At 44.7% G+C, this 26,438-nt stretch overlaps 4 protein-coding genes and 1 long non-coding RNA gene across 6 annotated transcripts; 2 read left to right on the top strand and 3 right to left on the bottom strand.

Annotated features, from left to right (window-relative positions):
* Nucleotides 1-2,900: 2,900 nt before the first annotated feature.
* sftpbb (surfactant protein Bb) lies at nt 2,901-8,500 on the top strand. Its single transcript, XM_084694902.1, has 11 exons — nt 2,901-3,219; nt 3,309-3,370; nt 3,652-3,726; nt 4,303-4,425; nt 4,702-4,824; nt 5,079-5,159; nt 5,281-5,464; nt 6,344-6,486; nt 7,149-7,220; nt 7,398-7,508; nt 7,593-8,500. The coding sequence occupies exons 1-11, from the start codon at nt 3,168-3,170 to the stop codon at nt 7,626-7,628; spliced, it is 1,062 nt and encodes a 353-aa protein (XP_084551028.1). The 5' UTR covers nt 2,901-3,167; the 3' UTR covers nt 7,629-8,500.
* Nucleotides 5,282-6,323, bottom strand: LOC146220043 (uncharacterized). The gene is made up of 3 exons (XR_014751037.1): nt 6,087-6,323; nt 5,685-5,818; nt 5,282-5,526 (listed from the first exon to the last, which is right to left on the bottom strand). It is a non-coding gene; the product is annotated as an uncharacterized LOC146220043 (long non-coding RNA).
* usp39 (ubiquitin specific peptidase 39) lies at nt 8,367-12,223 on the bottom strand. Of its 2 annotated transcripts, none has more exons than XM_084694900.1 (13): nt 12,016-12,223; nt 11,610-11,688; nt 11,388-11,482; nt 11,140-11,276; nt 10,775-10,927; nt 10,363-10,588; nt 10,145-10,219; nt 9,959-10,026; nt 9,671-9,859; nt 9,297-9,439; nt 9,062-9,197; nt 8,720-8,806; nt 8,367-8,624 (listed from the first exon to the last, which is right to left on the bottom strand). In XM_084694900.1, exons 1-13 carry the CDS (start codon nt 12,071-12,073, stop codon nt 8,571-8,573), a joined length of 1,500 nt encoding a protein of 499 aa, XP_084551026.1. In that variant the 5' UTR covers nt 12,074-12,223; the 3' UTR covers nt 8,367-8,570. The 2 variants fall into 2 exon arrangements, with proteins under 2 accessions (XP_084551026.1, XP_084551027.1); XM_084694901.1 differs by having other exon boundaries at nt 12,140-12,157.
* A 178-nt stretch (nt 12,224-12,401) lies between these two features.
* c28h2orf68 (chromosome 28 C2orf68 homolog) lies at nt 12,402-14,799 on the top strand. The gene is made up of 4 exons (XM_084694903.1): nt 12,402-12,662; nt 12,978-13,093; nt 13,175-13,317; nt 13,682-14,799. Exons 1-4 carry the CDS (start codon nt 12,553-12,555, stop codon nt 13,802-13,804), a joined length of 492 nt encoding a protein of 163 aa, XP_084551029.1. The 5' UTR covers nt 12,402-12,552; the 3' UTR covers nt 13,805-14,799.
* A 4,031-nt stretch (nt 14,800-18,830) lies between these two features.
* mat2ab (methionine adenosyltransferase 2Ab) lies at nt 18,831-24,964 on the bottom strand. Its single transcript, XM_084695129.1, has 9 exons — nt 24,724-24,964; nt 23,728-23,805; nt 23,434-23,556; nt 23,200-23,312; nt 22,787-22,930; nt 22,329-22,547; nt 21,828-22,010; nt 21,413-21,546; nt 18,831-20,621 (listed from the first exon to the last, which is right to left on the bottom strand). Exons 1-9 carry the CDS (start codon nt 24,812-24,814, stop codon nt 20,519-20,521), a joined length of 1,188 nt encoding a protein of 395 aa, XP_084551255.1. The 5' UTR covers nt 24,815-24,964; the 3' UTR covers nt 18,831-20,518.
* Between the last annotated feature and the right edge of the window lie 1,474 nt (nt 24,965-26,438).

The following is a 26,438-nucleotide window of genomic DNA, read 5'->3' as shown; positions in this document are numbered from 1 at the left end:
GAACCAGACACAGGTAAAGACAATGACAGGGAAACACTAGGACAGGGCAAAACCAAAAACAGGGGGGCATGGCTGTGGCCGTGACAAATAATGACTACGCATGAGATGATATGGCTGAGCGGTTATGGAATTGGGCTATTAATCAGAAGTTTGCCGGTTTGATTGCCGGCCGTGTCATGTGATGTTACTGGCCGGGTTTCCCAGATTCTGAGTTTCTTAACGAACGCTCTTAGCGTTTAGAGTTTCTTAACGAATCTGGAAGACCCAGCCACTGTGAGTCGGCTCAATGAAACTGCTTTCACAGATATTTTTTGTGTTGAGAATTGGACCTCCTTTCACACCCCAGGAGAAAGCTAAGTGTCTTTCAGCTCATGATGATTGAGGAAACAGCATAAAAAAAAAAAATCTGAATCTGATTAAAATGAATGACCTGAACCTGACAATCATGCCTACGTGGTTGACAGATGATGCCAAATGTTCCAATAAAACCGGCTTTCTTTCATCCCTGCAAATAAAAGCCGATAACGTTGTTTTCACCTACACTAGGAATGCAGTAGGAATGCCTCTAACCAGGGGCGTCGTTAGACCCTTTTTACTGGGGCACGTGCCCCAGTATAAATCTGCTGTGCCCCAGTAAAATCCAAAGTGCTTCACAGTGCGTTTAACCTTACACATACACTTAACCCTTGTGTTCTCCTCGGGTCATTCTGACCCATCAGTCATTGTGACCCACCGTCGTTTGCGACAACTTTACCATATACTAAAACGAAGTGAAGCATTTTCTTTTAACCGTTGGGCTGTCTCAGACCCCCCACATTGCAAGGGTTAAAAGAAAAAAAAAAAATTTGCTTTTGTATTAGGTAAAATTGGGTAAACACAACGATGGTTCGTTATGAACCTTTTGGTCATGTGACCCGAAGGCAGCACAAGGGTTAAGAATACACACGTACACAATGAAAGAGTTCAAAAGCTAAAATAGGAATTATTGAAAATAGTAGCCAAAATAAAATAATCTGTTTAAAAGAAAAAGCTATAAATAAAAACCCTAAAAATATAAATAAACATAAACCACAGAGCAATCATGGAAAGGCTAGAGAGAATAGTTGGGTTTTTAGCCTGGTCTTAAAACTAAAAATGGAGGGTGCCACCCTAATCTCTTGTGGCAGGGAGTTCCATAGTCTCGGGCCGGCCACAGAAAAGGCACGCTCTCCTCTACGCTTGAGCCGTGCACAGGGGACCACTAACATAGCCTGGTCAGATGAGCGAAGACTTCCAATAGGAGAGTAGGGATGAAGTTCAGACAGGTAGAGGGATAAAAAGGGATATGAATTAGGGGCCTCTTCCCCAGTAGAGTTTTATGTCTAACAACGCCTCTGCTTCTAATAATACATACCATACAGATATCAGTAAGTCAGCCAGTTTAAAAGGTACAATAAATGTGAAAATGTCAATAAAAAAAGAAACGTTTCTTCCTCTATTAAAATAAGAAACATATGTACGTGATTTCCTTAACTCTCATATTGACATAGTTTTCAACTAGCCTAAATGTATATTCTACAACAGCACAATATAATTCTGAAATTCAGATATGGATTTATATTTTGGTATGCCACCCCATAAGAATTGAATTTGCCCCCCAGCCGTGCCACAGCCCCAAATTCCGAACCCGAGAGAAGAAGGAAGGAGAGAAGGTGCGCTGACTTGAATTTCAAGAAACACATAAAATCAATCAATAAATCAGCCTACTACCACCTAAAAAACATATCAAGAATTAAAGGGCTTATGTCTCAGCAAGATTTAGAAAAACTTGTCCATGCATTTATCTTTAGTAGACTTGACTATTGTAACAGTGTCCTTGCTGGCCTTCCAAAAAAATCAATCAGACAGCTTCAGCTAATTCAAAACGCTGCTGCCCGTGTCCTTACTAGGACCAAAAAAGTAGATCACATTACCCCAGTTCTGAGGTCTTTACACTGGCTTCCAGTCACTCAAAGAATTGACTTCAAAATTCTGATGTTGGTTTATAAAGCACTAAATGGTTTAGGGCCAAAATACATTACTGATATGCTGATAAGTTATGAACCGTCCAGAGCCCTTAGGTCGTCTGGGACAGGTCTACTTACAGTCCCTAGAGTTAGGACTAAACGAGGAGAAGCAGCTTTTAGTTTTTATGCACCAACAATCTGGAACAAACTCCCAGAGAACTTGAGGTCTGCTGCAACTCTCAGTTCTTTTAAATCGAGTCTGAAGACTTTTTTGTTTCCTTTTTAACTTGCAATTTTCATTTTATTTGCTTCTTTTATTAAATCGAGTTTTAATTTTTTTTTTTTTTACTTCTTTTATCCGCTTTTAAATGTTTTATAATGTGTTTTATGTAATCTAATCTGGCCCCTGTAAAGCACTTTGAGTGGCCTTGTGTCTGAATTGTGCTATATAAATAAACTTGCCTTGCCTTGCCTTGCCTTGCTGACGAGCAACGTGAAGACAAACAGACGGGAAGCCCCGGGGCCGCATAGTAGATTTCAGATAGCGATAAAGAAAGATGTAAGCACGAGGAAGTAAAAGCCAAAAAGTTCCTGTCTACCTATTGTTTACGCTGAGATGGAGAGATAAAGAGAGGAATGTTTCGCAAGAATAATACTTTGTGTTGTCACCCACAGGTGTTTATTAGTGTATGGGATCACCTAACAAGTTTGTGACATGTCATGTGTCACGTAAAAGAATCACAATTTTCCAACGGAAAAAAATGTGCGTCTCTTTTGGCGCTTGCTCTAATCTACCACGAATCCAAACACCCAAAAAAGTTAGGAAAATACACAGACAAAAAATGAATGCGTTTTGTAATCATTTATTTTCATTTTAAAAATATTTAAAATATTTTCCAAAGCCAGTACATATTTAATTTAGCTTCCAAACGATTCTCCTTTAAACAGGCTCGTAGTGTTCTTATGATGAGAAGGAAACATGATTTCAGTGTAAAGCTTCCTTCAAGCTGTCTCAACATAAATCCTTGCTTCTCTCTCTCTCTCTTCTGATTGGCTATTATTTAATCTGCGCTTCCGGGCGCACGGGCAAATAGAAAATAGAGGGAGACAGCCCTATACTGTAATATCAAGGGCACTGCGTGTATGCCGTAAGTAAGGGAAGACCACCGCGTTGACCATTTTATGATGGCTGGTTTGATGTGCATCCTGGTTCTATTTATTACCATTTGCCACTGTAAGTTCGTTAGCCCACCTTTAGGTAAGACCAAGGTAATATTGACAACGTTAAGACTCGCTAATGGTTGTTTGTACTTGTTTACTTAGGTGAAACTCACGTTGTTAATGGACCAGCCACAAGGACCAGCGTCCGTAGACCAGCGTCTACTGTGAGTTTTACGTTAGTTTTGTTTTGCAGTTTCTTACGGTTATTTTGTTCACATTGACGGTTTTAATAACATTCATATAGCCTACTGTATACCAAGAAATATAATCTATTTCACCTTTCTAAAAACAGCACCTACGTCGTTTCACTTCTGCTTTAAATTGTTTTTTGTATCAAATGTGTCTATGATATCACTGGTTATGTATGCCTGTGGGCTGCATGGTATATAATAATTGTATCCCTGTGCATGGCTTGAAAACATTTTTTCTGAACTTTATTTTCTAGTCGAACACCATTTGTACGGACTGCCTCCAGATCGTAGAGCTGTTCAAAGACATGCTCACCCATGAAGACACTCAGGTAAGCTGTTCCTCGCATTCAACTACGGGCCATTTCAAACAACTACTGCATCTACTGGCTGTTGTAGCAGGGGGAGCCCATTGTGATGGCGATGATGTGAGAATGTTGTGTACTAAATGGCACTACTTTTATGTTCCCTCGATAATAGATTCTTTCTAGATAGATTCAAACTTAAACAGTCACAGTCTTGTATGTCTTCAGAAAGAGAAGTGAAAATGGGTGACAAATCTTCTTCCTCTTTTTGTCATTGCACCTTACATTTTCATCCACCAGACTTTAGCCATCTGTAACTGTTCCTGTAGGGCCACATCTATGTAACTTTCAGCTGTCTGTAACTGTTCCTGTAGGACCACATCTATGTAACTTTGAGCTGTCTGTGTAACTGTTCCTGTAGGACCACATCTACGTAACTTTCAGCTGTCTGTAACTGTTCCTGTAGGACCACATCTACGTAACTTTCAGCTGTCTGTAACTGTTCCTGTAGGACCACATCTATGTAACTTTCAGCTGTCTGTAACTGTTCCTGTAGGGCCACATCTATGTAACTTTCAGCTGTCTGTGTAACTGTTCCTGTAGGACCACATCTACGTAACTTTGGAGATCTTCTGCTTACGTCTACCAGGGTATGACAGACAAAATATGTGTAAATCCCTGCTACAAGAGCAGCTTCCTAAAGTCTACAAGTACCTGACCAAAACGGTGAGAGTCAGAGGTTGTTGTCCACCAGCTGCGTCAGATTGTCTCTGTTTTGCGTCTAATCCACCTTGTCAGATATCTGAGCGGTTAGGGAATCGGGCTATTAATCAGAAGGTTGCCGGTTCGATTCCAAGCCATGCAAATTACGAAGTGTCCTTGGACAAGGCACTTCACCCTACTTGCCTCGGGCGGGGAATGTCCCTGTACTTACTGTAAATCGCTCTGGATAAGAGCGTCTGCTAAATGACTCCATGTAAATGTCCCTTTATTGGGCTGTAGGTGGCGAATGACACTTGTATGGGCCTGGGGATGTGTGCTCTTGAAGCGATGACAGGAGCGTCAGGGATGCTTCCGGGCAAGGATGATTCCAGTCTCATGCCAGAGGCTAGCGCCAGCCTGCAGGTAGGAGACCGACCACGACACAAGCAGACGACATAAGCACACGACATGGCAGCGGGCTGTTTATTAACTCACAAAAGACTTGCTACTCCTCGAGGTGTCGAAACGTCTATCCTCTGACAGTATTCTGGCGGGGTTTTGCTTGGCTGCTCCAACGTATCAGGCTGGTCGTCGAGGCCGTGGGCTTCTGCGAAGCCCTTGGCGACACGGCTTGTGAAAAGACGGCTGTGCAAATAAAGTTTTGATTTGACACTTAGGTGCAGATCGGCCCCCAGTGCACGTTCTGTGTCCTGCTCATTAAGAAGCTGGAGAACATGCTACCAAAAGAGAAGACTGAGGTGACTCCATCTTACACAGATAACATGAACACCACCTCAGACACTGTTTCCTCCTAAGACTTGACCCCCCACCCCTCCCGTCTTCCCCCCCCTTCTCGCTCGGCCGTTTTGGCCCTTGCAGGATTCCGTAGTCCAGTTGATGGGGGAGGTGTGTGATCTCCTACCCGCCAGCTACAAAGACCAGTGCGATAGCTTCGTCGACAAGTACGGCAAGAAACTGATAGACTTCCTGTTGTCGTCTGCCGCCCCCCACTCCATCTGCGTCCTGCTGCACCTGTGCTTGATCAAGGAGGTCCCCGTTCCAGGTGAGTGGAGGAGCACAGGGGCAAGTAGGGGATGTGAAAGTTTCCGTGGCCATCGATTAGGACTGAACGATTTAGGAAAATAGGATAGTTGCGATTAATTGGACTTATATTGCGATTTAATATGCGATTATTATATGACTTATAATTAATAAATAGATATATACTAATGTCCAGTCAGCAACATAACACACAAAGTTCAGAAAAATTAAGGACAACATACCGCCTGTACCTCTTTAAAAAGGAGTAGCGTCACAAATATGTGATCATTCGAATGCACGAGCAGTTTGCAGAGATGGATCAACTTTATATCCTTACCGAGGGGCATCATATCTTGCGTGATGAACGCTGTTACTGCTTGAGTAATTTCGTGAATATGGAGTTAGGCTTTGAAACATTTAGATCAGTGATCTTGTCAGGTGGCATTTGACTTATTTGACACACAGTGTTCAGCATTTTTAGCTATGCATCGTACAAGGCTTTGTGGTGTTTTATTAAGGGCCGAATTAGGTTGGTGGTGTGTTGCCCCGTGAGGTAGCAACGTTAGCCTGGCAGGTTTTGCAAAACACTTGACACTGCGCAGCATCTTTTTTAAAGGCAAAATATTCCCACACAATTGACTTACTGTGCCTCTTTGACACTAAAGTGTCTGTAGTGTCAGATTCTGTCAAGCCTGAGGCCATCGTACAGGTCAATGTAAAGAGTAGCGTGAAAGTTGATCCTTCGTCTGCAAACTGTTTTACTCTCGCGTGTCACGTGACCAAAGTAAAATCGTAACCTTTGGGGTTACAAAATCACGTTTTGTCACAAATCGCGATATTATCGCAAAGGCAATTATTCGTTTAGCCCCACCATCGATACAAACCTCACTTCCTGTTCCAGAGATGCCCCTGCCCTCTGACTGCGAGTCCTGCCGCACTCTGGCTGCGCTGGGACGGCTGCGCCTGGGCGTTAACGCCTCGGCGAGCCACATCTCCTCCTTATTGCGGTCCGTCTGTCTGCAGCACCCTGGAGCTATACCCAAGGTCTGCCCCCGCATCACACATACCTTTCTTCATTCCTGGTGTCTCGTTCACAGTGCAATAAAAACACCCTGACACAATGTCAGGTATATATTTATTCAGTAGTGCACAGAGTTGATGATTATTTACATGCATAGTCAGATTGCCGTACAAAGTTGTCTAAAAGCTTCACAGTAATAGGCAGTTTTTTTAATACATGGTTTGAACAAGTTACAGGATGGAGACAAATCACCTGTAACCTTTGAAAGTCAGCTAATCAGTCTAACGTGTGGAAAGTTTCATGCTTCATTTGCAACGTGTTTTTGTCATGTGCTCTTCATGCATGCACTGCAAAAGATCAAACAATCAGGCTTGAGGTTTAAGGGAAACAGGAACATTCCTTGGGTGTTCCGCTTCTGATGAACCACATTTGGGCGCAGTGGTTTCTATTTCTGAGATGCAAAGATGTCACGCACACACACACAGCAGCATTCTTTTCAGCCTGTATAACAAACATTTCAAACACACAATGACATTGAAGATTGATCCGTCATGAGGGGGGGGGGGGGGGGAGTTTAGGACATCGTCATGGCGGCAGGCGTGTGTTGTTAAGGCGGCCACCTTAACTGCAAAGTGCTGCGGGAAACCCTGGCGTTATTGTTCCTTTGTTGGTGTGGTCTTTACAGTGTGAGGTTTTCACCCGGCTGCACTGGTCCAGACTGCAGAAGGTTCTGGGAAGCCAAAAGAACGAGTGTCAGGTAATCTGCCGTGTGCCCAGATTACACCCACCTTCAAATCACAACCTGTAAACCGACGATGTCCACGATGCTCAGAGACAGTTTTTCAGCAACAACAACAAATTGGAACTGCTGCTTCGTCTGGCATGCCCATGTGGTCTAACCATATTCAGATCACTTGCTGTTCCTGTGTTGTAGAGGATGGGTCTGTGTGAGTCTGTGGGGCCAGAGAGGCCCTTTGGAGAGGAGGCCTGCTCCTGGGGCCCCAGGTACCGCTGCAGAGACATGAAGACAGCTGAGCAGTGTGGCGTGAGTACAACTCCACAGGAGAGTTCATTACCATCATCGAAAAAAAACTTTGTAATAAATTTGGTTTCTTCTCAATCCAACCAGAGTGTAACATTCTGCCTGACATTCATCTGGAAGTGAATGGAAAACCAAACTGCAACATGTCGAAGCTGTTTGAGGAAGCCCTAACTGAAAACAAGTTGTGTAAGATTTTGTTGCAGTTTAATTTTTATGAAATTATATGCGCTATTGTCTTATGCTCTTCCTTTTGCGGAAGAAACTGTCATCGATATTGCACTGATGTTTGTGTTGCTGGCTTTTTATTTTCACTGTGATTGATGTATTTTAACTGAATTTTTAAGCACATGCTATGCAATCAACATTAACCAGTATTATATCCTATATCCTTCTAACTTTTAAAGCTGTTCTCTTGAAAGAGTTAAAACATTTCACGGTCCATATCTTTTCACCAAAATGTTACTTTCTTACAAAGCAGATCACTATGCAACTTGAGTCACTTGGACCTGATTATTGCTTGATACGAGTGAAAAATCTGTATATTTTACATTACAATGTCCACTTCAACTCACTAGAGGTTATTTGGACTCCTTCAGCATCCCAGGCAGGATGCTGTCAACTTTTAAAATATTGGCACTTGAAAAACGCCTGCAGAAAAGTCCTGTCAGGCGCCTGTGGCATGGGGAGTCCAGCGGTCGCAAACGATGATGAGTCAGGTGGCAAAGTCCCTGTCGGGCTCGGAGTTGCAAGGTGTCCGGTACAACCCTCCCCCACCCACAGTTGACTGGTGTGACGTACACTTTTATTTTCAAAAACCAATAACAAAACCTCAAAAACTCATCAACTAGTTACACATGAATATACTTTTAAAGCAGGTTTATTTGACCATTTCAAGTTACATTTAAAAAGTATCAGTGACAATCAAATCCAAAAATGAAAAATACATGTTTACATGTTTCTTGGAATCACAAATAAAAAGGTTGTGGTTTTCTTGGGACAGTCTTCTAGTGAGTTAATCTACAGCGAGTCTACCTTCCCCTCCTTCCAGCGCTTTACCTTCACTCGTCACGCCCCCGTGTGGTTAGTTGTGTCATCTTCACTCTCCCTTCGTTTCCAGATCTGAAACGAGAAACGCACATAACACAAGTAAATCATTCAGAAATCACTGAACTTCAGACCAGACTTGAACGGCAGAAGAGATATCAGCTCTGCACCTGAATGTAGGCCTCTGACAGGGTGATCATCTGAGGCAGGATGTCTGTCACCTGCAGATCCTGCATCTCGTACCACTTCCCAGTTCCCTGCAGAGGAATGCGGAGCATCAGAAAATGTGCATCTTCAAGATATTTTTTGTCATATGTACAGTTAACAAAGTTACTCTGTACAATGAAATTAATATTGTGCAATGTTCTCCTTCCACATAATTACAACAAAAACACAAGAGAGGAAAACAAAATATATAAACTAACAGTCAGAATAAAATAAGCCACATAAATGACGTTTTTCCAGTCATAAAAAATACAATTAAAAAAGGTCAATGCAACTCAGACGCTTACGTGATGCAGGACATGTATTCTGTATGCTCCCTCGGTCGGCTTCCCATCATGCACCACGTTGGCCACCAGGTCGTAGGTGGTGTGCTTCTCTGTCACCTGGGCCTCCTCAGTCAGGTACTCACGAAGATCCACGTTGCTATGGAGACGGCAGGTGCAGAGGAGCGATCAGACAAAAGCACACTAGTGTTTAAGGGGGGGGGGGGCGGTCGATAGGAGAGGTGCGAAATCCCCTTACGTGATGGGGAAGTTGACGATGGTGGGGTTCTTCTCCACAAAGAAGTTGTTCTTGGTGAATCTCTTGATGCAGAAGATGAGGTAGGGAGGCAGTTTGGTCAGTTGGAATTTTTTGAGGAAATTTTCCTTGTATGTTTTATACTCCTACAAGCAGAGGGGGGGGGGGGGGGAGGGAGAGAACAAAACACGTCACAAGGTGGGTCAACACTTATCTCCAAATACGATGCTTTGCACTGTGAAGAGGCCTGTCCTTCAACTGCCCTGTACGTGTGTGTGTGTGTGTGGTACGTGTGTGACATAGTGAGATGAATAAACGGCTCTTCTAATAAAAACAACAACAAAAAACAAGACAGAGTTCCTGCAGGTTAAGTGTACCTTCTCCGTGTTGCCGTTGAACTTGCCCAGGATGTTGAAGAGAGGGACCTGAGGGATGATCAGCTGCTCCTTCTCATCCTTGTAGAGGGGGGCCGTGGGCAGGTCAAGGGTCAGGTACAGGAAGGTGGACTCAGACATCTCCTCCTGGTACTCCTCCTTCAGCAGGAGGGCTTCCTTCTCTTCGGGTGGCTGGGTACAGGACACCAGGTTAGCATCTGTGTTGACCGGCTGTGGTCTGATTTGGTGTGTGTAAACTGTGGTCACATCACAGATTAGCAGGCTACTCACCAAATCAGGGTGGGGAAGCTTCTTGGAGAAGATTCGCATGGAGCCTTGAAACACTTTGGTGATGCTCGCTTCAATGACAGGGAGATGGACGCAAAGGAGGGGAGGAGAAAGGACACACGTTCATTAGTTCCAGACATGTTCCAGTCAGGAGGAGAACAAAGGAGTCCATCTCCCAGCGAGACTCACAGGGCTTCTTCTTGGTCCCTCCCAGAGCTCCGTGGAGAGCGTTCAGGAACCAGGACAGGAAATCCACCGAATCTCCTGCAGGAGACAGAGAAGTACCGGGAACATTTAGGGCCAGGGAGGGGCATTCTGGAACAGGCACATTCCGGAACAGAAATAAATTCTGGGACATTCGACACGACCGCAGCGTCGTCTTGTCAGGTGACAGCTGGTGCTCTTACCTTGCTTGGTGATCTGGAAGTTCTTTTTGCTGCAGAGCACCACGGCCTGCAGCATCTCGTGGGGCGACACGTGGGCCTTGAAGTTCCGGGGGTTCCACAGCTTGCGCATCAACTCCCCGAACCGCTGCACCAGCAGGAACATGATGTCACCAGGCGGCCGGCGGATATCGCGGTAGTTCTCCTCTTCTAGGAAGTAGTTACGCAGCGGCGGCACGTTGGACAGGGCCTGGTGCGTTGAAGAGAACAAGTATTACAGCAGTACTATTATGAGCCTGGTGGTTAGGGGAGGTGTCACACAAATTATGCTTCCAGTCATGTTAAGACCTCAACCTCTGCCAAACTGCATTCTAGGCTTTCTGCCATACTTCAACTCAGAGCCCTTTAAGGATATCATGGTGTACGACAGACATACCTGCAGCACCACGTTGGCATAGTCATTGGCTTTGATGTTGTTGAGTCCTACGATGCCAGGCAGGTATGTTGTGCCGTCATAGGCTCTGTACAGCTTGCCCTGCTTGTCCAATCCAGAGATGTGTTGTTTGGTGAACGTGGGCTTCAGCACATACTGAAAACACAACACAAACCACATCAGATCAAAGGCACATGCCCTGTAACACCAGCGGCTCCTTAAATGATGGCTATTTGTCTCCTTAGTCCTTACTAATGCAACGATGTAAACTGTTGCTCCCTGATAAAACACCAATTAGCCTCTTTCCTGCATTGAATGCTTCTGTAACGACAACGCAGAATACTAGACGAGAACACTCAAACGCTCACCGTAATGTCTTCCAACGACGAGTCGATGATTTCGTAGTTATCAGGCAGGCAGTAGAACTTCAGTGTGTGCAGGTTGAGGAATACGTGGTGCGTGAACTGCACACTGTGCGTGTAAGCGTGAGACTTCAAACCTCTCCCTGAAAGAGACACATACAGGCGATGAGTCTAAACAAGTCGTAATTTGGTTGCTATTCTCTTAATCTTCTCAAAACCTGCTAAGCTGCAGTAGTCAACATGAGGTAGCTTACCTTGGAAGTATTTACCACAAATGAGGCAAGCATACACGTTGATGTGGGAGAGAGAGATGGAGCACAACTTTTCAAAGTCGAAGTCCAACACGCTCCTGGAGAGAGAATTTTATAATGGATAGATCATTTAGAAATTCGAAACATGTTCTCCCATGAAGAACATAAGGCTGGGCAGAACTAACAAGTTAACCCAATTGAGAAATGAAGGCTAACGTTTGCTACCTGTTTATTGTGTCAAGGTATGGACAGTGGCGGCTTCTTCGATCTTCTGAGTCATGAGAGCGGCCAAGTTTTGATGGCACTTTAAAACAAATCACCACGTTGGTTAGCACTCATGTAATCGAACACATACATTAGCTCTAGCTTGCTGCACAAACCATGTGAGTTTAATACTTAAATAAGCTATGAAGCGAAGACCAAATTCAACATTTAAAATAAATAATTTTACTAACGTATGATAATGTTAATATGTACTGGTGCAAGTTCCACAAAAACACATTTTAATCGGAAAGCGTTCAGCTAGCTAATTTTAGTCAGTCCGTGGTTAACGTAGCTAGCACGTATTAGCCTAGTTGGCTTGGAAGCTACATTTCACTAGCATAACAAAGTGTTGTATCTAGTTAGCTACCATCGTCGTCATCGTCGTCATCAAAGTCAGCTTCTCGTTCTCTCTTTACAGAAACCATTGTGTAATATTAATAAAGATATATAAGTTATGAAAATAAATCAGTCAAGCTAGCAGTTTAGCTTACTAGCTATAGGACGTTCACAAGTAGCCTAAACGTCTAGCCAGTACCCAAAACACCGTGCACCGACTAGTTCCCGGTCATACCTGGGCCAACCAAACCCAACCCCGACGTTTACTAGTGGCAACTACGTAAGGTTCAATCTAGCAATCTTCATCATGAACACATTTCGTGCTCATTTACGTCTGACAAATTGTATATATGTCATATATAAAAAACGATTTGATTAGATGATGATGACTGTTGGCGGAACTACCAGATGTTCAACTCAGGGTGCATTTATGTCTGGACAGAAAAACCCTTTCACAAAGCTTGATTGATGTTGCGATGCAGTTTGTTGGGTTAGGGAACAGCTTCCAAAGGAATAGCCAATAATTCACGTTCCAAATAACACAATATTTAAAGTTATATGAATTAGGATGGATATTTTAGGGGATGACGAAGCTCAAGATCTGAAATTTAAACCTGGGGGTCGTTTGGACATGAGCCATGGTTTCTTACACCACATCCGAAGGAACCAGATTGCCAGGTGACCGCAGACCGCAGGCTAGCTACCTTTTGTGATAGCAAACATTGAAGACTTATCGTGCAGTATACTTTGTGGATGTACCTAGTGAAGTCTTTGATAAGTATGTATTTGCTATAACAATCGATAATTTCCCTCACTGCTGGCACCCCGGACATGCGCAGAACGGGCATAAGGGGGGCCCCTATTTCTGTTCTGATATGGGTTTTCATCAGACAACTTTTAACGTTTTGGTGTTTTTAATAAAAATTACGTCATCAATCAGTGATACAGGTGTGATAGGGGATCATATTGACCAAGTGTTGTCTTGTTCGTTAGAGATGATTATGACAAGGCGGTGAAGCAAGCTAAAGAGCGACAGAACCGCAGGCAAACAACAACCCCTAGACGCCCACGCCGACCAGACATCCAAGTTTACCATCCACGAAGAAGCAGTAAGAATAATTCAATGTTTTATTCATTTTAAACTGTCCAATATTTCGATCTAGGACTTCCCTCAGTTTGTGTGCTTGCAGACGGGTCGGAGACGGGTGTGGGTGGAGCAGATGAGTCGAATGAAAGTGGGTCGAGTTCGGAGGCGGAGACCCAGGGAACCGAACTGTTCTGGCTCGACTACCAGTCCGACTCCGGAAGTGTCACATCCTTCATCGTACACAAGGTATGCACGTTAGCGTGTGTAACCGGCACACTGTTATAATGTTAGGTACTCAGGGCGTCAGATGGCTGAGCGGTTAGGGAATCGAGTTATTAATCACAAGGTTGCCGGTTCGATTTTGGCCGTGCAAAATGACTTTGTGTCCTTTGGCAAGGCACTTCACCCTACTTGTCTGGGGGAATGTCCCTGTACTTACTGTAAGTTGCTCTGGATAAGAGCGTCTGCTAAATGACTAAATGTAAATGTATTGCATGTAAACAATGTTATTTTTAACCATGTAACACTACCATTACATGTAATTTTGTTGTTTTTTCAACCACAAGTCGTACAAATCCATTTCCTTGTGTCCCATGTTGACCTACTTCAGGGAGACAAGCCAGAGAGGGTGGTGGAGCGCGTTGCAGAGAGGAACGACCTGGACATAGCCATGAGGGTGGCGCTGCAGGCTCGAGTTCGACAGGAAATGGACAAACGAGGGGACAAGCGCTGAGACACGCATCAAAGGGGATTGCTTGTGTCGTCACGGAGACAGAAGGGAGAGTGTTAAAGAAGACAGAATCCCTTCAGTGTCCTCGCAAGAGTCCTATAAATACACATATGATGACAGCCGTATAACTGGGACCAGAGGAACGACTTGAACCTAAGGCACAGAGGATGTTTCAGGATGTTGGTGGTGTTAACCAGCAAAGCTGAGTCCTACGTGCCAACGGCTCCCAGGAAGTAAACACACAGCATTTTAACAATGTAGATCACAATAACATAACAATTGTCTGCAGAGAATGCTAGTGAACTGAACCAGGTCCATGCAAACTGAACAGATTTGAGGTTTCAACCTTGAAATTGATCTTCTTGCATCTGAAAATAAGTTGCAAATCACATGATGGGGAAACGGTCGTTTTAAAAAGGGAAAGAAAATCACGGTTTATGCAAATCCGCTTCAGGAGAAGAATAACAAGACATGGTGTGGTTTGATGTGAGGGGTCTCGACCATGTGACTACTGTTGATCAGGTGACCTGTGACCATCTGGCTGTGTGGACCATGTGGTCTCCCTGCTCTGGAGAACAGCCTGAAAACAGACAGAACACCAACAGGCTCTGGAAACTGTCACCCTGGAGACTGTTACCCTGGAGACTGTCACCACAGGACAGTCTGTTTCTATATCCTGTACCATAGACTCTGTACAAAACTTACCCTTGTGTGTGTGTGTGTGTGTATGTGAGTAGGGTGTTGGTGCATTTATTTACATTTGTTTTCAACATTTTAGATTTTTTTTGTTCTCTTTGTGGTTACACGTGTTTGATTTGACTGAAGAGGAAATTCATCAGCAGTTTTGTCTTGCTGACAAATGTACTTCACTCCGTCCTCCATAAGTTATTATAGATATTTTTTTGAGAGAGACTTATTTTTGATACTTTTATTTTTCTGGAAAGTCCTATGTTTGTGGTGTCTGTGTTACAGATAATAAAAGCATTCATTATGAGAAAGTGAGAAGTAGCCTTAATGCAAACCGACTGACAATAATATTCTGATTAAGCCCAAGTCCCTCTTTATTGTCTTCTGAATATATACGGTATGGAAGGAAAAAAAGAAGAAAAATAACGTTTTAAAAAACGAATGAGACCTGGCAATACTGCTGTTTTACGCTAGGGGGCAGCACAAGCATTGTTTGACTGAAGTTTAGTTTCTTCTTTTGAAGGGGGCGCTGTTACAGGCTCATATACGGGAGGGTTGCGTCTTCCTGTGTGACGCTGAGATGCAGCTGTACCCACGCCCGCTAAGGTTGTAGCTCAGTTTGGACACTTGATAGTTTAGTTACCGATTATATTTCTTTCCCATGACTACAGTTCCAACATTGGCTTGTGGGCTGGGCACCCAACAAAACACACACATATATATATATATATATTTTTTTTTTAAGGAATTACGTCTGGAAACACAATCTGATTATTCCGATCAAGCCTGGAGATAAATTCATTGTCACAGTAATGCATGAAGACGTGCTAGCTTCCTGACTGGGATACATGCTTGACCAAGCCATTACCTCAGTTATGCAAACACTGAACTCGGAGGGGGAGGGCTCTTTGATCCTATTGGTGGGATGGAACCACACCCCTTTATGTGTGTATCCCCTGCTCTTTCTGACCGGCCCAGACTCCGTCCCCCGCATGTGACTGCAGTTGTTAGAGAGAAACGTTCCTTCGACGACACAAATGTTACAGTTGGGCCCGGTTTTGCATGGGCCCGTTATGCAACATACATTACATAAATAATTGCAAGATTACAAAGGAAGCCGATTGGGATTTTTTTCTCGACCACCATTTTATGATTAACTATGGCTGGGGATCTTTTGGTTTGATTGGCAGAAACTATTAGGCCATTCTTTTGCAAACATTTTTGTTCAAAGATTGAGACCATGGCTTGAGCGACGGCCTCGACACTGACACCCCAAAGATATTTGCAGAGGTTATCTATCTTCGTGTCTTTATTCTTTGTAGTCATCGTTTTTAGGCCTGAAATCGATTGGTTAACTGTCATACTGCTAAACGAGAACGCTAACCACAGACGTAGCACTGCAGATGTTCTCAAGATCCCGTAAAAACGGACCATCTCACGTTAAGAGCCCTAACGTTAAGACATTAAAGAACGAGAGGGTTTGCTGCAACTTGTAGACAATTCCGAGGAGTTTTCTTGTCCTTCACTGCTGCTGTTTTGCATGTTTGTGTATCACAACTGTGCTAAGGTGACAACTGTACCGTTGACGCTGTCGCTCCCAACAAAAACGAATATGAACGTGAGCTATACCAATTCCTCGGTGTGACGTCCCCAAAGCCCGTAGTCCATTGACCCCAATATGGCCAGTCTGTGGTGTACATAACTGTTAGACATCATCCGAGGCCTATATTAACGTACGCACGTGGTCTTCCTATCTGCATCCACGCTCCTCTCTAGGATAGCGAGAGTTTCAAGGCTGTAGCCGTTTCCTATCAGTGTGAGAGCGGTTGGTATCTGGAGATGTGTAGCCAACACTTCGCTCCTTAGTAGACTGAACACTCGGTGTAATGAGTAACGGTGTATTTTGCCTTTCGTCTGTGTGCTTGGCACAAAGTACAATTTTGGAAACACAAATTTAATATGTAGGCAATAACACTTGTATAGATATAAAATGTATTTTAGTGCGTGTCGTTAATACACTTTAAATACCAGCACCAACCTATGCAGGCTACACTGACGAAAAAATCCTTTAAGACGGCAGGCCTAATCAAAACTTAATCAGCTTGCAGGTGACATTAGTTAAATTACACACCGGCTGTTCCCCCGTGTTAAAGTCATACTAGGACAAGCAACATGAACTTTGTGGCTCAATACTGTACAGCCACAACGCACAGCACACCAACTGGTATGTGTGAGATATAATTAGCGGCTTGACCATGCCGACGTGGTCGTGGGTGAACAGCTGCTGCAGAATGGCTCCAGTATGAACACCGTTTCTTCCTCTACGAATACCAGTTTCTCACAGTTATGAATTACTAAATGGTAGCTTGTAAACTTCTAGGACTTAGAATATAGGTCTTCAATTGTGGAATGTCCACAATATATTTGATTTGTTGACCTCAAAGTTATCTTTTTATATAGCCTACATGTAGGCTACAGTATTGGTGTTATTTGTCTGGGTGATCAGTGATTTGGTTGTGGACACAAGGCCGCTGGTGACAATATAAACTAGCTTTCCCTACGCTATATTGTTTAGTTGATCAATCTTAACTGACTGAGTGTTACTTTATATCTGGTTGGCCTAGTTCCTCGAAACCAAGGAACATCAAGGAACTTTTCCCGGAAAATAATCTACAGGCGACCAAAATGCGTACTGAAAATGTTGCAAGAAAAAGACTTTCTCTTCAACTGCTGAGCAGCTGTGTGACTCAGAAGGCATGCAGGTTACATTGCCTCCAGCAAGTGAATTCCGAGAAATGTGCAAGGTCGGCGGATGTCATCGTCCCTCGGACTAAAAAAGGTCTTCCTCGTGCTGCCCCTGTACTCCGGACCTACCGGACCAAGTTAGCCCGAGGGAACCCGGGTTGCCGGGAATCAAATGTCGCCTCAGTATTTATGCCAACAGCCAAGGGAACGTTTGAGCGGCTTCGGTGAAGGTTAGACACGTGTCATGGCGTGGATATTAGCCCCATCGCGTCATAGTTCAAACACTACTCAGTCTTTAGCGTGTTGGTCATACAGCCACAAAATCAAATGATCAATCCATCCATCAACTTGGGAAATGATTAATTAAACAGGTACGATAGAAACACCATCACCAACATTTTGTTTGTTCAATGGAGTAAGATTAACAGAGCAAATACAATAGAAGTAGCACTGGGCCTTAACATTATATTTAGTCATTTAGCAGATACTCTTATCCAGAGCGACTTACAGTAAGTACAGGGACATTCCCCCCGAGGCAAGTAGGGTGAAGTGCCTTGCCCAAGGACACAATCATTTGGCTGGGAATCGAACTGGCAACCTTCAGATTACTAGCCCAATTTCCTAACCGCTCAGCCACCTGACTCCTTAATGAACTGTACACCATGCAGTCAAGTCTATAAATCAGTTTCAACAATAAACAATACCTGATTGTTTCCATGCTAAGAAGCAAGCTAGTGTTATAGGTAAAGAAAACATGTACTAAATCTTTTAACAAATCTTCTTAATATCAAGAGCTCGGCCAAATATACAATGTCCAAAGCTGACGATCGTTTGTGCCAATGCAAGGTAGTGACTGGTCTACCCAATTTAACTGAGAGGATTCAGCTCATAAGATTACCAATGTAGATTTGAAGTAAACCCGATTTACTGAAGGCTCAGCTGTAGAAAACCTCTGGACAAATCCTGATTTGAATGCATCGCTATACAATGCATAAAAAAAAAGGTTGTTGGTGCAGCAGTAAAACCGTTGCGTAGTTTATGCTTACACAATGACAGTCTTAAAGCCCTAGTCTCATGCAGTCTGAGAATGCACTTTTCAAGCAGACAAAACACCCTTTTCTAGGCCGCACTTTTAATCTCACAAGGGGGTCATAGGGTCCGTCGGTTCTGTAGTTTTAAACATGATATACAGCAGATTGAATAATGTCAAAATCCAGAACAAGTCGTGGGTGCAAGCCCATACTTGGTTGAACAGTGCTTGTGAAAGTCTGGATGGATTGTTCATAATCAGTTATTTAACCTCTTGTTAACCAGGAAGGGCCAACTAAAATACATCAGTTTTTCAAAAGCTTACCAAGCCCCCCAAACTGACTCATTCTCTAAATTTAAATACCCTTTGTCGCTTGGACAAGTGCTTGTTAAATTAGGTTCTGTTCTGTGAAGGATTGGATTAACCAGTGCTGGTTCTACATTGTTCTCAATTTACAAGAACCATGGATAACTCAAGTGGAACATAATTAAAAACACCTCAGCACCACAGTTTAACTTTATTTGACTTGCTATTAAAATCATAAAATAAACGACACAGGCTACATGCTTCATGATGGGAAAGATGCCTTTTATTTCAGGTAATTGACAGGAGGAATAAATATCAAAACCTTTGAAGACAGAAGCATTTACAGTACAAGCTACCTGTTCCTCAAGATATTGGACGCACGTAGACGGAGCAAGAGTGATTGTGGGGGGGAGGGAGGGAGTTAGAGGAAGTAGAGGAAATAGAAAAGGCACTCCTACACTCACTGTAGCCCTGCCGGCTGACCTCAAGAGTGGTAAAAAATAAAAATGGGGGAGAAATAACCTAAACCCAAACACAGGCAGAGGGTGGCATGTAAACATGTCTGGTTTCTCTGTACAACACCAGACAAACTGCCACCCTCCCCCTCGCGCCACGGTTAGGGACACTGATGAGGAGCAGCACCAGGCCCAGAGGCTGTGGGTAACTACATTACCACGTGAGCCGGCAGCGGATCTCAACAGAGGCACACCAAAGCTTTTCTGTAGGACACTTTGGAACCACGAGAGACGCGCCGAAAAAGGTAATGTCGTTTTATTTTTTTCAAAATCAAAAACGAGATTCAGAAACTCGAGCCTTTCCCGTTTCAGTCGAAAGCTGCCTTCTGATTCGCTTAGCTTCTGTCTCCACGCCGAGTTTGAGAACAAATAAATAATGAGCCGTGTCACCTTGTGCACTTTTAAGAGCTCCTCATCGCGGTGACAGAGTTGTCCTCAGGGATAACGACAGGTCAGGTTTCTCTGTAGCTACACCCGCCGTCGATACCCAACCTGGGGAGTTCCCTCAACAACCACGTTTTACAAATGTAAAAAAGACAGACGGAAAAAGGAGTTTTTATAAATATAAATTTCAAGGTTAATAACAGACGATCCAATCCACACCATTGTTCAAACTGTCCAGTATAAACTCAGACGTCCCCTGTAGACCTTAGCAGTGACATAGCAGCTTCTGACTTTTCTGTAGTACGCCAGAAAACCACAAAGGCCTGTTCAGGGACTCGAGATACTGCTCATCCTGGGGAGAACTTGAAAAACATGACTTCCTTGTTCCTCAGCCTGCAATGCATAGCATAGCTTAACCACTGACCCTAAAAAAACGTGCCATTTTTACATCCTCCACAAAGATATGGGGAATTAAGCAAGGAAGGGGAACAAGGACAAATGGGTGGAAGGTTGCTCAGTACCAATAACTTACTGAAACTGGCGAGGGACTCTTAAGCTCCATTTGATCCCACACAAGCAGACTTCTACTACACGGATGCCCGCAAGGTCCCTTACTAGAGCAGCACCAGTAAATAAACAAGGATGTTGTGTATACGGTCTCTGTCTGTCGGCGCTGATGGTTGGGGCGGACCAAGTAAGTATGGCCGAACTGCAGCTGATTGGATGGTGAAGGGGGCATTAGTGTAGCGAATGCAGCACAAGTGTGCCATGTTTCATAGAGATGATCTGGTAACATCCAATCATTCTTCCTGTATCTCTTTCCTGGGGAATGTGAAAGACGAGTCAAGAGAGCACTAGACAGCAAAGACTAGAGATGGAGAGGGAGAGGGAGGGGGGTGCGGGAGGGGGGGGGTGTTGACGAGGCCTCAATGATGCCACTACGAGGGGAGTTTTTATTTTTGAAAAAAAGGGGCCTTTTCTCCCCCGTTGACCATGAAGGCTTCTCTGTAGTATACACCAACAGGCCTGGGAGAGAAAAGCTTGACAGGTTTAGTATTTGAGTTTTTTGGGCACTTCCCACGGGAAGGAGTCTCGGCCAAAGTGGCCGTAGGCAGCTGTCCGCTGGTACATGGGTTTCTTCAGATCCAACTCCCTGGAATACACAATTAACTCATTTAGCAGCTGTCACACAGCAGGAGAACTCAGAGGCAGGCATCAAGTCACACAGCCATAACGCGCTCAGGTAATCAGCCAGTGGGGAGCGTCGAGAGCCACGAACAAAACGGGGAAAAAATAAAATAAAAATGGGACAGAAGTTCAGTCGAGCGGCTGGGAAAGGGATGCAGCGTCCTCACTTACCCTGCCACCCTGCTCAGCCTCGAGCGGTGTGGGGACTGCAGCTGGGAGGGAATGCGCATCGATCCCATTTATAAAAATAAGTAAATACTGCACTATTGTTTAATGTATGCACCTTCCTACCAAAGCAAAATTCCTTGTCTGTGCAAACTTTGATGGCGAATGAAACCCATTCTGATTCTGAACTTTTAACAACCCTGAGAAGTAATGGAATTTCAGTTGGAACCCCCCACCCCTCCCCCCTCTCTCTCTGGGGTAATAAAACAGACTTCAGCCTCTAACAGATTTGACAGCTGAACTGTGACCTTAGGCACTGCGTTTTTTCCGTGGCGCATGGGGGAGGTCTGGCGCATTCAAAAGCCACACAGGAAGCAACAGCAGGAGGCAGACAAGGAATGGGTGTGGCCACGCCGCTGTCCAGCATCTACACCACAGGGCATTAAAGCCCGCCTCTAGCAGTGATTGACAGCTCAGGCAGACCGTAGAGGAGGCAAGATTAGAAAGAAGGAGGAGCGAGGGGGGGGAGGGATAGAGGGGAGGGAGTTGATTGGCTTAAGAGCCACGCGCACTGAGAGGGTTCTACATTACCTGACAATGACCCCAGGTCGGAGGTCAAAGTTCTTCTTCACAATGTCCAGCAGCTCCCTCTCGCTCTTCTGGGAGGTTCCGTAGTGGAAGATGGAGATGGAGAGGGGGTGGGCCACTCCGATTGCATAAGCCACCTGATACAGACCCAGACACAATCAATTATCAGGTTGGACTCTAGGACTTCTACTACTCTAGGAAAATGAGGGAGGCATTATTAAAAATATCAGCTGGCTAGACAAACAAATATGTTTAAAATGTAAACAGGGGGCTTAGGTTTGTTTACAAATGTAGGGTGGAACAGCACCTTTTTTTCCTTCCCTCCCCCTCAGAATGCAGCCGTTAAATATTATTTTCTTTAGTGGGAGGGGCGATATTGTCGGCACATTTGACAGCTCTCCACCCCCCCTTTCCTCACCTGGACCAGCACTCTCTTGCACAGCTCAGCCTTGACCAGCGACTTGGCCACCCAGCGGGCAGCGTAGGCCGCTGAGCGGTCCACCTTGGTGTAGTCCTTCCCTGAGAAGGCCCCACCGCCGTGGGCCCCCCAGCCCCCATACGTGTCCACGATGATCTTACGACCCGTCAGGCCAGCGTCCCCCTGGCAACACAACACAGACGTTTTAGTAGGAAGAGCACTTGGTTTACTTTACCGTCCATAAAAAAGGACAACTTGGGACTCCCATTATTACGTTTAATTCAAGTTTACTTTTGGACTTAATCAACTTCTTGTCTATTACTTTAACATCTGTAGTCAGCTTCTCTCCCATCTTTAGTTCTTCAATGTTCTATGAATTTAAAGTACTTTTTGGGGGGTAAATGCAAAAAATCTTGACGACAACATGTCCTCCCTGCTAGCGCCGTCCCCGGAGGCGGAGTCTGACGCTCACCTGACCCGGAGGCGGAGTCCGACGCTCACCTGAGGACCCCCGATGACGAAGCGCCCGCTGGGCTGCAGGTGATAGATGGTGTCATCGTCCAGGTAGACGCAGGGCACCACTGCCTTCACCACCTTCTCCTTCAGGGCGTCGCGCATCTCGTCCAGGCAGATGTCCTCGTCGTGCTGCACGGACACCACGATGGTGTGCACACGCACAGGCAGCATGGCGCCCCGGTCCTGCCTGTACTGCACCGTCACCTGAGGAGACGGAGAACAGGGTTTGAGAAGAGGCTCCGGGTTAGAGGTCAAGGGGGTTAGAGGTCAAGGGGGTTAAAGGTCAAGGGGGAGGGGAATAGGAGAGATAGTAAGGGGGACAGAAAAAGAGAAGGGATGTCCTGTCCCTTTACTTCAGGAGAATCATTTAAAATAACATGACCTTGACAGAAATAGGCCAACGGGTTCAAATTCCTGCCCCTGGCTCCAGTGAGGAGGTCTACCTGGGTCTTGGAGTCAGGTCTCAGCCAGGGAAGGGTGCCGTTGCGGCGCAGTTCGGCCATCTTGGCGTTCAGCTTGTGGGCAAGGACGATGGTGAGAGGCATGCACTCCTCGGTCTCATCAGTGGCATAGCCAAACATCAGGCCCTGGGAGAGAAGACAAACCGTCAGGAAAAACATGCAACAACAACAATGCAAAGTATTCGTTTGGCTTCTGCTTTCCTCCAAGGCGGAACTAGAGCACAGGAGGGGAGTGTATTTGAACTTCTTGCTCCGCAGTCGAAGTGCTCTAACAACTAAGCTGTCCCCCCCCCCCTTCCTTTTCTGCGACGTTAACACAGAAAGTTGCTTCTGCTAACAGTGTTTGCTGCTGGACGGTTGCCCTCAGGGCGGAGCGACGGACCCAAAACACACACCTGGTCCCCCGCCCCGATGTCCTCCTCGTTGCGGTCGATGTGAACGCCCTGGGCGATGTCAGGAGACTGCTGCTCCAGAGCCACCAGCACGTTGCAGGTCTTGTAGTCGAAGCCTGCGAACGAGGAGGGCCGTAAAAAAAGAAAAAGAAAAAAAAAGGGCACAGTCAGTCGTTTTGAGTGCAGAGTGGATTTGAGGGATGGCTGGGAGGGGAGGGGAGTCGGAGGGAAACGCACCTTTGGAAGAGTCATCGTAACCGATGTGACGAATGGTGTCACGTACGACCTTCTGATAATCAACTGTGGCTCGAGATGTCACTTCACCTGCCAGCAGGATCATTCCTGTCTTGGCAACAGTCTCTGCCAGAGGAAGAAACAAAAGTGAAAATGCCTTTTTGTCATCTGTGGTGGCAGCAGTGTTGTTGCCACACAATACAATAACCTGCTACACACTTTCAATAGGGTGCTAAATAATGCAGGAAATAGTAGCTGACTTCATAGCAGGATGAGGTTGCATCACTTTTCTCTTACCACAAGCAACCTTGGCATCAGGGTCCTGCTTAAGGTGAGCGTCGAGCACAGCATCACTGATCTGGTCGCAAATCTTATCTGTGGAAAGCAAAAAGGTTTGCAGTTATTGATCCGCTGTCTAATGAACCTTAACTTTTGTTGACGACATCGGCGGCCACATTAATTTTTCACTGCGTAGCTGAAATCGTTAACGTCGGGATGTTTCAGATCCGTTATTCCAACTATGCATTTTATGTGATTGATCGGGACCATTAATATGCCGGTGTCGAGCGCCCCTCAAATTAAGTGTGAAAACCTACTGTACGGCAGTGAGTTTCCATGACCGCAGCCTGGGATCACGTGGTTGGCGACCGTTAAAATATATTACAATTAACAGTTGGCAGTCGCCTTAACACTTAAAGTTAAGGAGTGCATGTAGAATTGAAAATGTTAATCCATGCAATGTTTGTGTAGAGCAAGAACTAATCCAACCATCCCGGCTTAGCGGACCACATTTAGACAAATATTGGGGCTCGCGGCATCACACAAACAATACAGTCTACGTATTTTGTCAAATTCGCATTAGGTTAGCCCTTCAGTATTGGCGGGCTATCTTGTCCGCAGGTAGGGTAAAAGCTAACTAGCGAGCTATGCGCGCTTCCTTGGTCACAATAGTAGCCTACATTCTAAGCAGGGAGTTTGTCCCCAAGATTGCTAACAGTTGCAAAAATTATGTCAGACCATTTGGCCCACCCCACATATGGCCATGCGGCAAGATGCTAGCTAGCTGTAAAACACGAGGCTTGAGATGGACCATTTAACACAGGCAACTAGCATGTCAGGTATTGAAAGATAACTAGATCGTTTTTACATGCAACGACATTTTCAGAACACTGTTGGTGAATACATATAACACGTAACTAATAGGCCAAAATTAAAATCGGCACTTGGTAGGCTTGTGTTTGGCTTATGGGCTAACCCGGTACTACGGCGTTAGCTACCTAGCTAATATCTTACCAGGGTGCCCTTCTCCGACCGACTCCGACGTGAACAAGAAGCAGTCCTCCTCAATAAGGGAGTTGTGAAAACCGTTAATTTGTCCGTTCATCGTTTCTATAGTTCTTTACGGAAATACAAACGCTTTAGAAGTATGAAATGTATCAACACAATTACAACCGGTGTTTTAAGCTAATGGCTCCGCTTTATCGCTCTTTCTACCCTGCTGTGGTTCATTCCAGGCATTCACGCACTGGATGGCGCAGCCTTCCACTATTTATTCTCGGTCGCGCAGACGTCACTGTGGACTCTACCATATCAAACGTGGGGGTGGAGGTTGGCCTAAAACATGGACCAGGTAGACTTCGAGTTGGAACAATGTGTTCTATGTCTTTCTTTCTCTATCTCTGATAAGTATTACGGGACCAAGTCAAGGCTATTGATTAAGTTACAAAGCAGAAAGCCTAAGTTGATCAGATTTGTCCGGAGGGTAGGGTGGGTGAATATCTGTATTGAGTTAGGCTACGTAAGAGATTACAGTCTAGGCTTTTGACTTCATTGTACAGCTTTTACTTAGTCATAAATGTATTTCAGGTTCATCAGGTGGTTACTGTTGGCAATGCTCCTGGCATAACAATGTTTCAGGCAGCCGTAAATCAAATTGTGAACGTTGGTTGTAGGTCTGTTACACTTCAGTGTATTTTCAAATGGGGGTTTAAGTGTGTTTTATTACACTTTATTGGATGGTGGATTTGAGACCCCGTCACAGGATATTGGTTTAATGCCCTCCAATGATATGTAAAATCCATGGAGAGTTGACATATATGACAACACTCAAAATGGACATTGATTGACACATATAGATTTTCAAAATCGGAACCAAAGAGGTTAGGTCCACCATCCAAACGTCACGTAAAAACTCGAGATATCAAACAATACTTCTACTTACTAAATATTAGGAAAAAACGACGCACGGGGAAGTGGTAGGAATATAGGCCTACAATAACCAACTATTTGTTTTACGTTAACCACATATAGTCTAGCACTATGAAGAGTGATATACAGTGCAGAGCAGCTCTCAGTAGCCTAATACTGATTGTGTTGTGTCACCGGGCAGAAGGATGAGCGATCTAAGCCTGTCGTGCCTGATGTAGCCTACGTGGCTGGGTGTCTGTCTAGTGTGAGTTACAGGATGACAACCAGAGCTCACTCAAGCGTCTTTTACTTTCTCTACAAAACTGATCTTTGGCCAAATCTGTGCCAGTGAAATCAAACACCATAATTGTATTTTGTTGGAGGGAAAATAATAAACAAACAGAAGCTGCTGAGTCATCAAGGATGTACGGTTTTCCTTTTCTTTACTGAAACAATAGTCATTTATCACTGACACGATTAAACAATTTGTTAAGACCAACCCTGCCTGATACAGTACGGTCACAATGACAATGCATTACCCAGCGATTATGATAGCCTAGGGCCTCCGGCTGTGACAAAGAAGTATGATTTTGTTTATATTCCTTCAACGGTTCAAGAATCACACCCTATGGGAAACGGAGTTGCCTTTGACCCGCTTAGTCATGATGACAATCCTGCAGGATAATAGCAACGTTGAATACCAAAAACTCGCTTCCTTGGCTCATCGCAAAATGAGGAGATTCTTATCAGTAAAACCAAAGATTACCATGCCATGCTCTGTCCTACTGAACTGATTTTGGTCGCCCCACTACCTAATGGTC

The sequence above is a fragment of the Hypomesus nipponensis genome, chromosome 28 (genome assembly GCF_054491055.1).
Source record: "Hypomesus nipponensis isolate SF chromosome 28, ASM5449105v1, whole genome shotgun sequence".
Taxonomy (NCBI): Eukaryota; Metazoa; Chordata; class Actinopteri; order Osmeriformes; family Osmeridae; genus Hypomesus; species Hypomesus nipponensis.
This window is presented reverse-complemented; position numbering and strand designations above follow the sequence as displayed.